General features: G+C 45.8%; 1 protein-coding gene across 1 annotated transcript; it reads left to right on the top strand.

The window, feature by feature from the left end:
• Positions 1 to 607: 607 nt before the first annotated feature.
• LOC134346580 (zinc-binding protein A33-like) lies at positions 608 to 15,216 on the top strand. The gene is made up of 6 exons (XM_063048012.1): positions 608 to 1,080; positions 1,163 to 1,258; positions 1,894 to 2,127; positions 4,208 to 4,230; positions 4,453 to 4,565; positions 13,764 to 15,216. Exons 1-6 carry the CDS (start codon positions 670 to 672, stop codon positions 14,330 to 14,332), a joined length of 1,446 nt encoding a protein of 481 aa, XP_062904082.1. The 5' UTR covers positions 608 to 669; the 3' UTR covers positions 14,333 to 15,216.
• The last annotated feature ends 778 nt before the right edge of the window (positions 15,217 to 15,994 follow it).

The raw sequence follows: 15,994 nt of genomic DNA, 5'->3' as shown, positions 1-15,994 counted from the left end.
CTCGGTCGCCAACCTCCAAATGCGCATCTACCCACTTCTTAATGTTACCATTCACTCAGTGTCTACCGCTATGACAGACAGAGCATTCCAGGTGCGCACCGCTCTCCTGGCGAAAAAGCACCCCTCCTCCCATATCCTCTTTAATTCTGCCTCTTGTGCTAAATGTACACACTCTCAGCTGTATCTGTCTGTCATACGCGGGAATTCTTCGTGGAGTCTTGCTTATCTGTACCCTAAAGCTTCTGTGTGACTCGGTCAAGTTTCAGCCTTCCCCTTCCTAGAAGAACAAACTAGACCTCTCCATTCTCTCCTCGTTACTGACCAGCTCCCCTCTCCCCCTTTCCCATCAACAATACCCTGTTATTGATTCTATACTGTAGATAACGTGGCTCCGGCTTGTTTAATTTCGTCTCACAGGACTCTCCACACATTCGTACTCAGTGTTTACTCAGTTTATATTCAGGCTTGGTTAATCTCATCTCCTCCAATCTGCGACGTGGACGTCGTTGCCAGTCACCCGAGAACCCTCAGCCTACGCTGTTTAAGCGAACGGGCTGATTGTGGTCATCGTTCCTTCCCCGGAAACTTCAGCGCGCTCAGTGATCAGTCGCAGAACTGCAGGAGTTCAGCCGCTCCCCGAACGCGGAAGGATTTTCGACTAGGAAGTGAATGGCTTCCAAACACCAGGTCGGGAGTTGGACCGACGAGGCAATTTGTCCCGTCTGCCTTGATATCTTCACCGATCCGGTATCACTGGAGTGTGGACACAATTTTTGCCGCGACTGTATCAAACGGTGTTGGGAAAAGGATGCGAAGATCGCCTGCCCGGAATGCCGAGAGCAATTCAAGGAAATCGTCTTTAAAGCGAACCGGGCCTTATCGAGACTGGCTGATAAAGCTCGAGAACTGAATTTAAATCCGTCAGCGCAGGAAAGTAAACTTCACTGCGAGGAACATGAGGAAGAACTGAAGCTGTTTTGTGAGACGGACAAGAAACTGCTCTGCCTGATCTGTAGAGACGCGCGGGAGCACAAGTTTCATAACTTTATGCCGATTAAAGAAGCTGTTGAATTCTACAAGGTAAAAATGAAACGAATTTGATGACTTGATTAACTTGATACATGTTAGTTCTTTAATATTTTTGTTCTATGATCGGCTGCAGGAGCAGGTGAAATCGTCCCTCACGTCACTCACCGCGAGGAAATCGGTAATTCTCCGAAAGGAGCAGCAACAGGAACAGCAGATTTCTGAGATTCGGGTAAAGCCTCCCTCCCTTTTGTGAATTTCTGCTCTCCAACTTCCGGTAATCACCGCTCCCGGCACACCTCTTTTGCTATTCCCCATTCTAGCTCCCCTCTGACCCCTTCCCATCTCCTCACTTGCCCATCGCCTCCCTCCGGTACACCCCTTCCTTTCTTTTCTCATGGGCCACACTCCTCTCCTATCAGATTCCTCCTTCTTCAGCCCTTCATTTCTTCCACCTATCACCTCCCAGCATCTTCCTGCACAGTTGCCCCATCCACCCTATTCACTCCTCCTGGTTTCACGTATCTCCTGGCAGATTATATTCCTTCTCATCCCTCCACTTTCATACTCTGGCTTCTTCCCCCTTCCTTTTCAGTCCTGGTGAAGGATTTCAATCCAAAATGTCGACTGTTCATTCCTCTCCATAGATACTGCCTGATCCGCTGCAATTGAATTGAATGAATTGACTTTATTTCTTACATCCTTCACATACACGAGGAGTAAAAATCTTTACGTTGCGTCTCCATCTGAAAACTCATTGTGTGTGCATTGCTCTGGTTTTCCAGCAGCTGCAGAATCTCTCTCATGTTCTGTGATCTCTCTTATTCTGCTTTAGTTATTGTACTCTGTAAGCGTTTCTTTTGATAGGACCAGTCGCGTAGCTTGGAGTTGTATATCTCATCCGAGTTCACTCAAATGCATCAGAAGCTCACCGAGAAAGAACAGCGCTTAATCAGAGATCTCAAGAAACAGGAGGAAAGGGCTGTAGACCAAATAGAGAGACATCTTTCTGAGATTCAGAGGAGTTTAACTTCCATTGAGGAGGCAATCTCAATGCTGCAGAAGCAGATGGAGCAGAAAGATGATGTGGTTTTTCTGAAGGTGAGCACGTGTAGTATACATTCACTGCAATTGCACACAAAGACAGTATTTCCTACTTTAATGCAATGCCAGATCTGTTGCCCTTGATCTGTATGTCTGTCTTGGCTACTTCACAGGAAATTATACCTCATTGACTGTGCTGAGGATTTCAAGTCACCAGAAGGTCAAAACAAATTAGACCATAAGACATAGGCAATGTTCCCTCGAAGGTGTGTGTGCATACACACACATCTTTTGCTACTAGCACACAAAGGAATTTAAACTGTGCTCAAAAGATTGTCACCCTCTACCTCATTGGCATGTTAAGTATATTTCATGATCATACACAATCACATTTCTTTTTCTGGTTTCAGACACAGACGGTGTTGACAAAGTGGGGTTGGCGATGATATGTCTGCAGATTTTAGAAGGCAGAATTAGGCCATTTAGCCAATTGAGTCTGCTCTGCCATTCTACCATGGTTGATCTATTATCCATCTCAACCCCATTCTCCTGCCTTCTCCCTATAACCTTTGACTTCCTTACTAATCAAGAACCTATCGAACTCCACTTTAAATATACCCAATGACTTGACTTCCCCAGCCATCTGTGGCAATAAATTCCATAGATAATGGTGAAAGAAATTCCCCATCTTCTCTGTTCTAATAGGACATCCCTCTATTCTAAGGCTGTGTCATTTGGTCCTTGACTCCTACAATATAGGAAACACCCTTTCCATGTCTACTCTATCCAGGTTTTTAATTGTTTGATAGGACTCAATGAGATCTCCCCCTCATTCTTCTAAATTCCAGAGAGTACAGGGCCAGAGACATCAAATAATCCTCATCTATTAATACTTCCATTCCTGGGATCATTCTCATGAACCTCCTCTGGACCATTTTCCGATGCCTGTACATCCATGAGAACCCAAAACTAATCACAATACCTCAATGTGGATAACTGTTCTCCATCATAAAGGAAAAAGATTTTACAGCAATCCAACTTTTGTTTTCCAGTAGCTTTTCTACCATCTATCATCTGGTTGTTCAATTCTGGTTTCTAATTACCTGATTCATTCCATGTGTGTATATTCCTGATGGACAGATAGAGCAGGTGTATATAGTTGGGAATTCAGAACTAGAGGGGTTTAGATTGAGAGGGGGAGAAACTTATTAGGAACCTGAGAGGCAACTTTCTCAACAAGAAGGTGGACAGTATATGGAATGAGTTGGTCAGAGGAAGTACTTGACGCAATATTTTAATATTTAAAAGGTACCGGAAAGGTACAAGGTGGGAAATGTTTAGAGGGACATAGGCCAAATGTGAGTAAATAGGACTGGTTTAGCTGGGAATCTTGGTTTGCATGGATCTGTTGGCATCTAGCACCTGTATGACTCTATATAGCATGACTGAATAAAATTCCCATGATTACTCTCCTCCAGTCATCTGACATCTTACCTATCATCTCTGCGTTTTAAAAAATCTTTTCAGCCCACAGGCAATTTCCTCTCTTGACTCTAACAGCTGTCTGTGATATTCTCAGGGGATTGAACAAATTTTCAACCTGTGAAAACATTCAATCTCTGCTTGTTCTAGTGATAGCATATTGTAAAATATCCTTCTCCTCAGCAAAAAGGGATGAGAAAATTTATAACCTTGTCTTGATTTGCATGTGAAAGTCCCCAGCTTTGAATATCAACTCAAGAAAGTGTTCATAAATTAATATAACCTTACATCTATGGTAGCGAGTGTAGCGGTTAGCTTGAAGCTATTACAGATCAGGGCGTTGGAGTTTGCAGTTCAACTCTGGCGATGCCTGTAATGGGTTTGTATATTCTCCCATGACCACTTGAGTTTCCTCTTGGTGCTCCTGTTTCCTCCTACAGTGCAAAGACATACTGGTTAATAGGTTAATTTGTCATTGTAAATTGTCCTGTGATTAGGCTAACGTTAAATAGCTGGGGTATTGGGCAGTGCAGTTCATTGGACAAGAAGGCCCTGTTCTGCACTGTATCACTAATTAATTAATTACTTGAGCAAACAGACAACTTAATAAATGTGGTCAGTATCTCCAGTGTGATTTTTGTTTTGTCTATTTCAGGAGGAATCCTGTCGGAAGAGAAGGTAGGATACGCTCTTCGCTGAAACCCTTATGAACGTTGTAACCCTAACCAGGAAATTGTTCAAGTTCCATTAAACTTTGTGCTGTAGGTTTTCTATTTTTCTATACCCTCAATAATTTCTAAAGTAAGTACATGTTTGGCACAGCATTGTGGGCCGAAGGGCCTGTATTGTGTTGTAAGTTTTCTACATTTCTATGTTTCTAAACTGATTTAATATTTGCAGGGTTGGAGATGACGGGACACTTGGAATCACGGAAGGGGTTCTGACGTTAGAAAAATTAATTGGTCCATTACCTTTACCAGTGTGGAGGGAAATGTTTGATGACATTCATCCTGGTAAATAACATATTTATTTGTTCTGATTCAGAACTTGCAGCCTGACACTAGTTTGCAGGAATATCCGAGTATTAATTGATGTACTAAGTGCTGATAAGAAACGTGTTGCAAATTGATGTAATTAGTATGAACATTTGCTCGTTTACCTAATACCTAATCAAGCATGCATTAGAGTTCATTTCCCCAATGCCAAATGCAGGGGAAGAGTGCTGAGCCAAAGGATGAAACTCAGATTCCGATTCATTTATTTATCACATGTACATTGAAACAGAGGGTGAACTGCACTGTTAGTGATAACAACAAGCACAACCTAAAGATGTACTGAAGTCAGCCTGCCAGTGCATCACACATTCCAGTGGCAACATAGAATGCCCATCATAATAATAATATAAGTTACAGGAGCAGCATTAGGCCATTTGGCCCATCGAGTATGCTGTGCCATGTCATCATGGCTGATCCATTATTCTCCTCAGCACCAGACTCCTGCCTTCTCCCCGTATCCCTTCATGCCATGATTACTCAGAAATCAATCACCCTCTGCCTTATTGTCTAATCAAGGGCAGTCAGCATAGCTTTATGAAGGGCAGATCATGTCTAACAAGCCTGATAGAGTTCTTTGAGGAGGTGACCAGGCATGTAGATGAGGGTAGTGCAGTGGATGTGATCTATATGGATTTTAGTAAGGCATTTGACAAGGTTCCACACGGTAGGCTTATTCAGAAAGTCGGAAGGCGTGGGATCCAGGGAAGTTTGGCCAGGTGGATTCAGAATTGGCTTGCCTGCAGAAAGCAGAGGGTCATGGTGGAGGGAATACATTTGGACTGGAGAGTTGTGACTAGTGGTGTCCCACAAGGATCGGTTCTGGGACCTCTACTTTTCATGATTTTTATTAACGACCTGGATGTGGGGGTAGAAGGGTGGGTTGGCAAGTTTGCAGATGACACAAAGGTTGGTGGTGTTGTGGATAGTGTAGAGGATTGTGGAAGATTGCAGAGAGACATTGATAGGATGCAGAAGTGGGCTGAGAAGTGGCAGATGGAGTTCAACCCTAAGAAGTGTGAGTTGGTACACTTAGGAAGGACAAACTCCAAGGCGGAGTACAAAGTAAATGGCAGGATACTTGGTAGTGTGGAGGAGCAGAGGGATCTGGGGGTTCATGTCCACAGATCCCTGAAAGTTGCCTCAGAGGTAGACAGGGTAGTTAAGAAAGCTTATGGGGTGTTAGCTTTCATAAGTCGAGGGATAGAGTTTAAGAGTCATGAGGTAATGATGCAGCTCTATAAAACTCTGGTTAGGCCACACTTAGAGTACTATATCCAGTTCTGGTTGCCTCACTATAGGAAGGATGTGGAAGCATTGGAAAGGGTACAGAGGAGATTTACCAGGATGCTGCCTGGTTTAGAGAGTGTGCATTATGATCAGAGATTAAGGGAGCTAGGGCTTTACTCTTTGGAGAGAAGGAGGATGAGAGGAGACATGATAGAGGTGTACAAGATAATAAGAGGAATAGATAGAGTGGATAGCCAGCGCCTCTTCCCCAGGGCACCACTGCTCAGTACAAGAGGACATGGCTTTAAGGTAAGGGGTGGGAAGTTCAATGCCGATATTAGAGGAAGGTTTTTTACTCAGAGAGTGGTTGGTGCGTGGAATGCACTGCCTGAGTCAGTGGTGGAAGCAGATACACTGGTGAAATTTAAGAGACTACTGGACAGGTATATGGAGGAATTTAAGGTGGGTGGTTATATGGGAGGCAGGGTTTCTGGGTCGGCACAACATTGTGGGTTGAAGGGCCTGTACTGTGCTGTACTATGCTATGTTCTATTAAATATATGTAAAGACCTGGCCTCCACAGCTGTCTATGGAAATGAATTCCACAGATTCGCCACTCTCTGGCTAAAGAAATTTGTCCTTTTCCAAAAGGATGCCCTCCTAGTCTGAGGGTGTGTCCTCTGGTCTTCCCACCTTAGAAAACATCCTCTCCACATCCACTACATCAAGGCCTTTCAACATTTGATAGGTTTCAATTAGCCTTGCTCACCACAGATTCAACCTGTAAATTAACCTCAGGGAATCCTGCACAAGGACTCCCTTTGCACCTCAATTTTTAAAATTTTCTCCCCTCTTAGAAAACAGTCTACCGTTTTATTTCCTCTACCAAAGTGCATGACCATACACTTCCTGACACTATATACAAAGTGCCACTTCTTTGCCCATTCTCCTCATCTGTATTAGTCCTTCTGTAATCTCTCTACTTCCTCAGAACTACCTGCCCCTCCACCTATCTTCATATCATCCACAAGCTTTGCAACAAAGCCATCAATTCCATCATCCAAGTCAGTGACATATAATGTTAGAAAACAGTCCCAACACAGACCCCTAGTCACTGGCAGGCAAACAGAAAAACCTCCCTTTATTTCCGCTCTTCCCTTCTTGCCAATCAGCCCCTGCTAGATTCTTTCCTGTAATACCATGGGTTCTTAACTTGTTAAGCAGCCTCATGTGTGGCACCTTGTCAAAGATCTGAAAATCCAAGTAACACAACATCAACCAATTCTGCTTGCGATTTCTTCAAAGGATTCCAATTGATTTGTCAGGTAAGATTTTCCCTTGAAGAAACCATGCTGACCACAGTCTATTTTATCATTTGCCTCCAAGTACCCTGAAACCACATCCTCAACAATCAACTCCAATGCCTTCCTAACCACTGAGGTCAGAATAACTGACCTATAATTTCCTTTCTCTGCCTCCTTCCCTTCTTGAAGAGTAGAGTGACATTTACAATTTGCTAGTCTTCTCAAACCATTCCAGAACCTAGTGATTCTTGGAAGATCATTACTAATGCCTCCACAATCTCTTCAGACACATCTTTCAGAACCCTGGGGTGTATATCCCATCTGGTTCAGATGACTTACCCATCATTAGACCTTTTAGTTTCCCAAGAACCTGCTCCCTAGTAATGGCAACTTAACGCACTTCTGAGCCCTGACACTATGGAACTTCCACCATACTGCTAGTGTCTTCCACAGTGAAGAGTGGTGAAAAATACTTATTCAGTTCATTCACCATTTCCTTGTCCCCCATTACTACCTCTCCATCATTGTTTTCTAATGGTCTGATATCCACTCTCACCTCTCTTTTACACTTTATGTATCTGAAGAAACTTCTGGTTTCCTCTTTAATATTATTCCATCTTTTCCTGCTTAATGGTGTTTTAGTTGCTTTCCATTGGTTTTTAAAAACATCCCAATCCTCTAACTTCCCACTATTTTTTGCTCTATTATATGCCCTCTCTTTGGCTTTTATGTTGCCTTTGACTTATCTTGTTAGCCATGGTTGTGCTATTTTGCCTTTAGGATTCTTCTTCCTCCTTGGGATGTATACATCCTGTGCCTTCTGAATTGCTTTCAGAAATTCCAGCCATTGCTGTTCTGTCGTTATTCCTGCCAGTGTTCCTTTCCAATCAATTTTGGCCAACTCCTCTCTCATGCCTCTAATTCCCTTTACTCCACTGTAGTACTGATATATCCGACTTTAACTTCTTCTTCTCAAATTTCAGGGTGAATTCAATCATATTATGATCACTTGCCCCAAAGGGTTCTCTCATCTTGAGGTCTCTAATCAATTTGGTTCATTGCACAACACCCAATCTAGAATAGCTGATCTTCTAGAGGGCTCAACCAGGAGCTGCTCTAAAAAGCCATCTCTAAGCATTCCAGAAATCTCTCTTGGAATCCAGCACCAACCTGATTTTCCCAATCTACTCACATATTGGAATTCTTCATTGCCCTTTTGGCATGCATTTTCAATCTCCAGTTGTAATTTGTAGATTATCTTCTTATTACTGTTTGGGGGGTATGTATATAACTCCCATCAGGGAGTTTCTACCCTTGCAGTTCCTTAGCTCTAGCCACAACGATTCAACACCTTCCAACCCTATGTCACCTCTTTCTAATGATTTGATTTCATTTTTTATCAAGAGAACCACACCATTCCCTCTGCATTCCTGCCTGTCCTTTTTATACAAGGTGTATTCTTGGATGTTAAGCTCCCTACAATAATCTTCTTTCAGCCATGATTCAGTGATGCCTACAGCATCATACCTGCTAATTTATAACTGTGCTGCCAGTTCATCTACCTTATTCAGTATACTGCATGCATTGAAGTATAACACCGTCAGTCCTGTATTCACCCATTTTGATTTTTTCCATCTTTTGCATTGCATTTCATCCTGTTGACTGCAATTTTCCCCTATCATCATCCTCTCCTTGCTCGGAGTCTCACTGCACACTGACTCCATTTGTAAACCCAACTGCCTCATCCTCGGCACTATCATTCTGTTTCCCAACCCCTGTCAAATTAGTTTAAACCTTCCCAAACAACCCTACCAAACCTGACCACAAGGATATTTGACACCCTCAGGTTCAGGTGTAACCATCCCATTCGCACAGGTTGTATTTTGCCCAGAAGAGATCCTGATGATCCATAATTCTGAACCCCTGCCTCCTGCACCAGTTCTTCAGCCATGCAGTCATATGCCAAATCATCCTATTGTTAACCTCATTGTCAATGACACAGGCAGCAATCCAGGAGGTCCTGTTTTTCAGCTTTCTACCTAGCCCCCTAAAACCTCTCTTCAGGATCTCCTCACCTCGTCTACCTATGTGATTGGTGCCAATATGCACCAAGACTTCTGCCTGCCCACCGTCACCCTTGAAAATGCCATGGATCTGATCCGAGACATTCCTGATCCCTACACCAGGAATCAGCATACCATTTGGGTTTCTCTCCTCGCGCCCATAGAATCTTGTCTCTGTTCCTCTGACTATGGAATCGCCTGTGATCTCTGCAGTCCTCTTCACCTCCCTGCTCTTCTGAGCCACATCACTAGACTCAGTGCTGGAGAGCCGGTCAATGTGGCTTCGCCCGCCCCCCCACCACCACCAGAAGGCCATCCCCCTCAGTAGTATCTAATGTTGTATACTTATTATTGACAGGTGTACTCTGTGCTGGCTGTGCATTTCCCATACTTCTCCTGACAGTCACTCGGTTACCTGTCTCCTGCAAACTGGGGGTGACTAGCACCCTGTAGCTCCTGTCTATCACATCCTCATTCTCCCATATGTGTCGAAGGTCATCGAGCTGCAGCTCTAACTCCTCAATGTGTTCCCTCAGGAACTGCAGCTTAGTGCATCTGGTGCAAATGTGTTTTTTTTTAAATTTCAAAATATACTTTATTCAAAAATGAATATATACAATAAACCATTCAATAACTTTCCATCCTTTACATACGTTTCGATTATAGTCTGTACATATCCGTATTTATAGCCACCCACGTGGCACTCCAGTAGTTCAGCTTAGCATATCATTGTTGAGGGGTATACTCCCCGCCCCCTGACCCCTCCCACTCCCGCGGTTGGAGAAACCTATACTGTGGTCCTTCCCCACCGGGCCCTTGCGGTGGCTGCACCGAGTTTCAGTGCGTCCCTCAGCACGTACTCCTGCAGCCGAGACTATGCCAGTCGGCAGCATTCTCCCACGGACATTTCCATGTGCTGGTAGATCGTCAAGTTTCGGGCCGACCAAAGAGCGTCTTTCACCGAGTTGATGATCTGCCAGCAGCACCGGATGTTGGTCTCCGTGTGCGTCCCCGGGAACAGCCCGTAGATCAGAGAGTCCTCTGTTACGCAGCTGCTGGGGATGAAACGTGACACTAGCCCATCCATCCTCCTCCACACCCTCTTTGCGAACTGACAGTGTGCAAAGAGGTGGGTCACAGACTCCTCCTCACTGCTGTCCTCCCGTGGGCAGTGGGGTGCAGAGACGACGTTGCGGGCATACAGAAGGGCTCTGACTGGGAAGGTCCCTCTCACTGCCAGCCAGGCGAGGTCTTGGTGCCTGTTGGTGAGATCTGGTGATGAGGCATTTTGCCAGATGAACTGGACGGTCTGCTCAGGGAACCACCCCACTGTGTCCATCACGTCCTTCTCCTGCAGTGCCTGCAGGACGTTACGTGCTGACCACGGCCTGATGGCCCTGTGGTCAAAGGCGTTCTCCTGGAAGAACTTTGCTACATAGGACAGGTATGCCGGCAACGACCAGCTGACTGGGGCGTTGTGCGGGAGTGGAGCCAGACCCATCCTTCATAGTCAGGGTGACAGGTAGAACCTGGGCACATAGTGGTACTTGGTGCCCACATACCTGGGTTCCACACACAACCTGATGCAGCCACACACGAAGCTGGCCATCAGGGTGAGGGCGACATTGGGGACGTTCTTGCCCCCGTTGTCCAGGGACTTGTGCATGATGGTCCATCTCACCCGCTTCATCTTGGATCCCCAGACGAATCTGAAGACAGCTCGGGTGATTTCCGAGCTGTAGGAGCGGGGGACGGGCCACACCTGCACCAAGTACAGCAGCCCTGAGAGCACCTCACACCTGATGACCAGGTTCTTGCCCGTTATCAACAGGGAGCGCCCTCCCCACAGTCCCAGTTTCTGTTTCACCTTAGCAGTTCGCTCCTGCCAGTTCTTGTTGCACGCCTCAGCCCCTCCGAACCAGATCTCCAACACCTTCACGTGGTCAGACCTGATGGTGAAGGGGACGCTGGATTGGTCGGGCCAGTTGCCGAAGAGCATGGCTTTGCTCTTCGTGCCATTGACCCTGGCCCCCGACGCTAGCTCGAACTGTTCACAGATGCTAATCAACCTGCAAACTGACCTCGGATCAGAGCAGAAGACGGTGACGTTGTCCATGTACAGGGAGGTTTTCACTTGGGTCCCTCCACTGCCTGGCAGCGTCACCCCTCTTATGCCCTCATCCCTCCTGATGGCTTCCGCAAAGGGTTCTATGCAGCAGACAAACAAGACAGGGGAGAGGGGATAGCCCTGCCTGACTCCAGACCTGATGGGGAAGCTGTCTGTTTCCCACCCATTGACCTGGACTGCACTACGGATGTCTGTGTGGAGCAGTCTGATCTAATTCCGGATTCCCTCCCCAAATCCCATTTTGGAGAGAACGTCCACCATGCATGTGTGCGATATCCTATCGAAGGCTTTCTCCTGGTCCAAGCTGACCAGGCAGGCATCCACCCTCCTGTCCTGCACGTAGGCGATGGTGTCCCTCAGCAGCGCGAGGCTGTCTGAGATCTTCCTGCCCGGTACAGCACTGGTTCGGTCCGTGTGAATCACCTGTCCCAGAGCAGACTTGACCCTGTTGGCGATAGCCTTGGACAGGATCTTGTAGTCCACATTCAGGAGAGAGATGGGTCTCCAATTCCTAATGTCCTCCCTTTCCCCCTTCTGCTTGTAGATGAGGGTGATGATGCCCCTCCTCATGGACTCTGACATACTGCTGGCCAGAAGCATAGTGTTGTACACTTCCAGCAGGTCTGGGCCCATCCAGTTCCACAGAGCCGAGTACAACTCAGCCGGTAAGCCGTCGCTTCCGGGAGTCTTACCCGACCCAAAGGAACGGATGGAGCCTGTGAACTTGTCCAGGGTCAGTAGTTGATCCAGACTCTCCCGCTTGCTGTCGTCTAAGACCTGCGTGAGAAATGACAGGAAGTTACGGGTGCAAATGTGTTTAGCCGGGAGACTGGAGGTCTCCCAGACTTTGCACATCCCACACACAAGACTGCTGGAGCCATTCTCACTATACTGCTATGCCCTAACAGACAAAGGAATGAACAAAAAGAGAGAAACTTACCGGATACTTTTCCTCACCCAAGCCTGGCGAGCCAAAGTCACTTGAGACACTGGCACACTCAAAATAATAGCTGCTCCAAAAATGGCTGTTCCACTTGCTCTTGCATAATTTTTATTCGTCCTTTCTAATGAATCCCTCTTGTTGATTGGTTGCAGCCCAACTCAGAGAATCTGCCTTTCAACTATTGATTGCAGACCTGTTTCTACTCACTCCCTCTCATTGATTGGTTGAAGCCCAACTCACAGAAACTGTCATGAAGCTCTGCCTTTTAAACCTTGATGCTCCTGCCCCAGTGATCATACAGCAGCTCCCACTTATCTCCCTTCCTGGAAGACCTGCTGCTTTCTAGTGGTCTGAAAACACCTTCCTCTGCCAAAATAATTAATCATCAAGAGTTTCTTCAGAAATCCTAGGTTTTCTCCCTCAAATCCTCAGTGAAATTTTCTGAATTCTCTAAAGCATCCTTTATCCTGGATCACTGTTGTGTCCATTAGAGTTGTTTCTGAATTGTAGAGACTGTTGTGACTATTTACATTCATAAGTAGGTGTGCACAATCCAGATAAAATGCAAAGAAAAGCCTGAGCTACTTTTAAAACCACAGTAGAGTATTACCTGTCCACAGTAAGCGAACAGAATTACACTCATATATGTTCATGACCTCTCTCCACCTCTCCCTCTCTTTCTTCTTCTCCTATCTCGTCTCTCCCCTCTCTCTCCCTACATTCCTGTCCCTTCTGTTTTCTCTCTCCTACTCTCTCTCCCTCTCTTGATTTCTCCCTCTCTCACCTTCTCCCTCCCTCACTCTGTTCTCTCTCTAACTCTTCTCCCCTCTTTCTCTCCCTCTCTTCTCTCTCTCTCTCTCTTACCTTCTCTCACATCTGTCTCTCTCTTCTCCTTTTAATCTCCCTCCTACAACCCCCTCTTACTTTCATTCTCACTCTCTGTATTTCACATTGGTGCCAGTAATTACTCCCGTGAATACTTGTCTGCTTCTCGCCCTCTTCCTCACAGACTCCTGAATCATCATGTCGCCCTCAATATTCTCCACCCTCGAATCGCCTCGATAATTGCGGATTCGATCTCTACCTAACCTCTCTCAAGCCCTCTCACACTTTGGCTCCCAATACCATTCATCCCTCTTCCTTCACTGTTCCAGTACCTCTCCATGACCTCCCCCTTTTCTCCCTCCCAAACGACCTCTAATATGGCCCCTACCTCTGCCTGCAAGACACACGAATCTATCTTTGACGATATTTTAAATAAAACAGGAAATACTGAAAGACTAGGCGCAGTCTGTGGAAATACCAATGGCTGAACATTAGCTTCGTATTGCTTTTCTACCCAATAAAGTTTGGTGAATACTGCTAAAGTTTCTGTGGGACGCTAAAGCTGAGCGTCCACTCTCCGACCAGCTCCCGGTGCCGCGCTGCCCGAGTCTCCCCCCCCCCCCCCCGATCCCCGGGGACTCTCTAATTCTCTGCTTCTCCCCCCAGTCTCTGTCACCCTGGATGTGGAAACGGCGGGTCCGGGGCTCGAGGTGTCTGAGGATCGGAGAAGTGTGAGGTGGATCCGGACGCTGAGGGAGCTCCCTGATGGAGGGAAGAGGTTTACTGCCTGTCCTTGTGTGCTGGGATCGGAGGGGTTCACTTCGGGGAGACATTACTGGGAGGTGGAAGTGGCGGGGAATCAGGGCTGGGGTCTGGGAATCGCCGCTGAGTCTGTGGAGAGGAAGGGGTGGGTCGAGCTGAGCCCGAAGACTGGATTCTGGATCATCGGACGTGTTGATGACGGGTTCAATGCATTAACATCCACGCCATCCCCTCTGCCTACCGGTCCCATCCCCGGGAGGGTGGGAGTTTATCTCAGTTACGAGCCCGGGACAGTTTCATTTTACAACGCGGACACCAAGTCTCATCTCTACACCTTCAGTGGAAATAAATTCACGGGAAAACTTTATCCTTTCTTGGAAACTTGGGATAAAAGTTGGCTGAAAATCTGCTCCGTGTATATAAACGGGTCAGGTCCTGGGACCAGCGTCACGAGTGGGGCTCAGGGGCTGTGAGGCAGGAATCCCGTTGACAACAGGTTAGCGCCAATTAGGTCCGATTTACTCCAGAAATCCCGAATTGAGTCTGGAAATAAATTACGTGTAGATGTAAATAAAATATATATATATATATGATGCATGAACTACAGATCTATTAATTTTAAGGTGATAACTATATCCTTCAACAGAACATAAACAGTTTTGCGAAAATTTAAAGATTGAAACAATCCTATATGAATTGCCGCGAAAGGCAGATGGGCAAGCCGCAGCCGAGCTCCCCAACTCCCTCGGGTCCTAAAGCACGGCGAATGCCTTTTCTTTCCACTTTCTGTAAACTGGCACGAATGAATACCATCATTTGCTCCAGTCAAAAGTTGCAGCATAGTGTTTTTGTTTTATTGTTGAAAATTGCAGGCGTTGCATCTCTGAATGCAAAACCGAAACACTAAGGAGGTCTATCAGCATCTGGGGAAAGACAGATAACTTTAAAGTTGAAGTCGAGGACACTTCATTCTGAAGCTCCAGAGAGTGAACGTAGAAGAATATAAAAAGACACCAATTAGAGAAAGAGGGGGAAACAGAAAGAGAGAGAGAGAACACAATGAAGTTCAAAGTTAATTTATTATCAATGTACATATATATGTCACTATATAAAACTCTGAGGTTCATTTTCTTGAAGGTATACCCAGTAAATCCAAGAACGCACCAAACAGGACGGACATACAACCAATGTGCAAAAGGCAACAGACAGTGCAACTACAAAATAATAATAACAACAGGCTGGGGGTCCTCTGGTCAGCATATTTTCTTTTTGTTTACCTTTTCCATTTTTTTATATGTATAAAACTACAATTATTTATACATTCTTAAGTACACATTGAGATGATATAAAAGCAAAATAAACATTTAAATAGATAATTATGTACTGTGGTACATCTAACCTATTAGGCTAAGTAATGAAATTAGTTGATAAGAAAAATGGTAATAATAGTTTCCATACAACCCTTCTGGAACTGAAGGAAGAGCTAGTAAGAGATTTGAAAGTGGGAGGGGGAGGGATGGAGCTTTGAGCTGAAAAGCTGTTTGGCAAAAGGGGTACAGGGCTGGAGAAGGGAGAGGATCATGGGGCGCGAGGCCTAGTGAGAAAGAAAGGGGGAGGGGAGCACCAGGGAAAGATGGTGAGCAGGCAAGGGGGGGGGAGAGAGAGAGAGAGAGAGAAAATGAGAATAAATAAATAAATAAATAAATAAGGGGCGGGGTAAGAAGGGGAGGTGGGGCTTTAGCGGAAGTTAGAGAAGTCAATGTTCATGCAATCAGGTTGGAGGCTACCCAGACGGAATATAAGGTGTTGTTCCTCCAACCTGAGTGTGGCTTCATCTTGACAGTAGAGGCCGTGGATAGACATATCAGAATGGGAATGGGATCTATCATTTCGATTCTCCCCCTCCCCCTCCCACTTTCAAATCTCTTACTATCTCTTCTTTCAGTTAGTCCTGACGAAGAGTCTCGGCCCGAAACGTAGACTGTGCCTCTTTCTATAGATGCTGCCTGGCCTGCTGCGTTCACCAGCATTTTGTGTGTTTTGCTTGAATTTCCAGCATCTGCAGATTTCCTCGTGTTTGCGTTTTTAAGAACAATACCCGTTCGCTTTAGAAACAGAGAGATGTGTGCGGAAGA

Source organism: Mobula hypostoma, chromosome 5, assembly GCF_963921235.1.
Source record: "Mobula hypostoma chromosome 5, sMobHyp1.1, whole genome shotgun sequence".
NCBI lineage: Eukaryota > Metazoa > Chordata > Chondrichthyes > Myliobatiformes > Myliobatidae > Mobula > Mobula hypostoma.
Note: the sequence above shows the minus strand (reverse complement) of the source record. Positions and strands in the feature narration are given on the sequence as shown.

Coding starts and splice junctions, on each gene's coding strand:
- LOC134346580 (XM_063048012.1), top strand. CDS start 670: ATGGCTTCCAAACACCAGGTCGGGAGTTGGACCGACGAGGCAATTTGT. Junction 2,128..4,207: donor ATGATGTGGTTTTTCTGAAG/GTGAGCACGTGT, acceptor TGTCTATTTCAG/GAGGAATCCTGTCGGAAGAG. Junction 4,566..13,763: donor GTTTGATGACATTCATCCTG/GTAAATAACATA, acceptor TTCTCCCCCCAG/TCTCTGTCACCCTGGATGTG.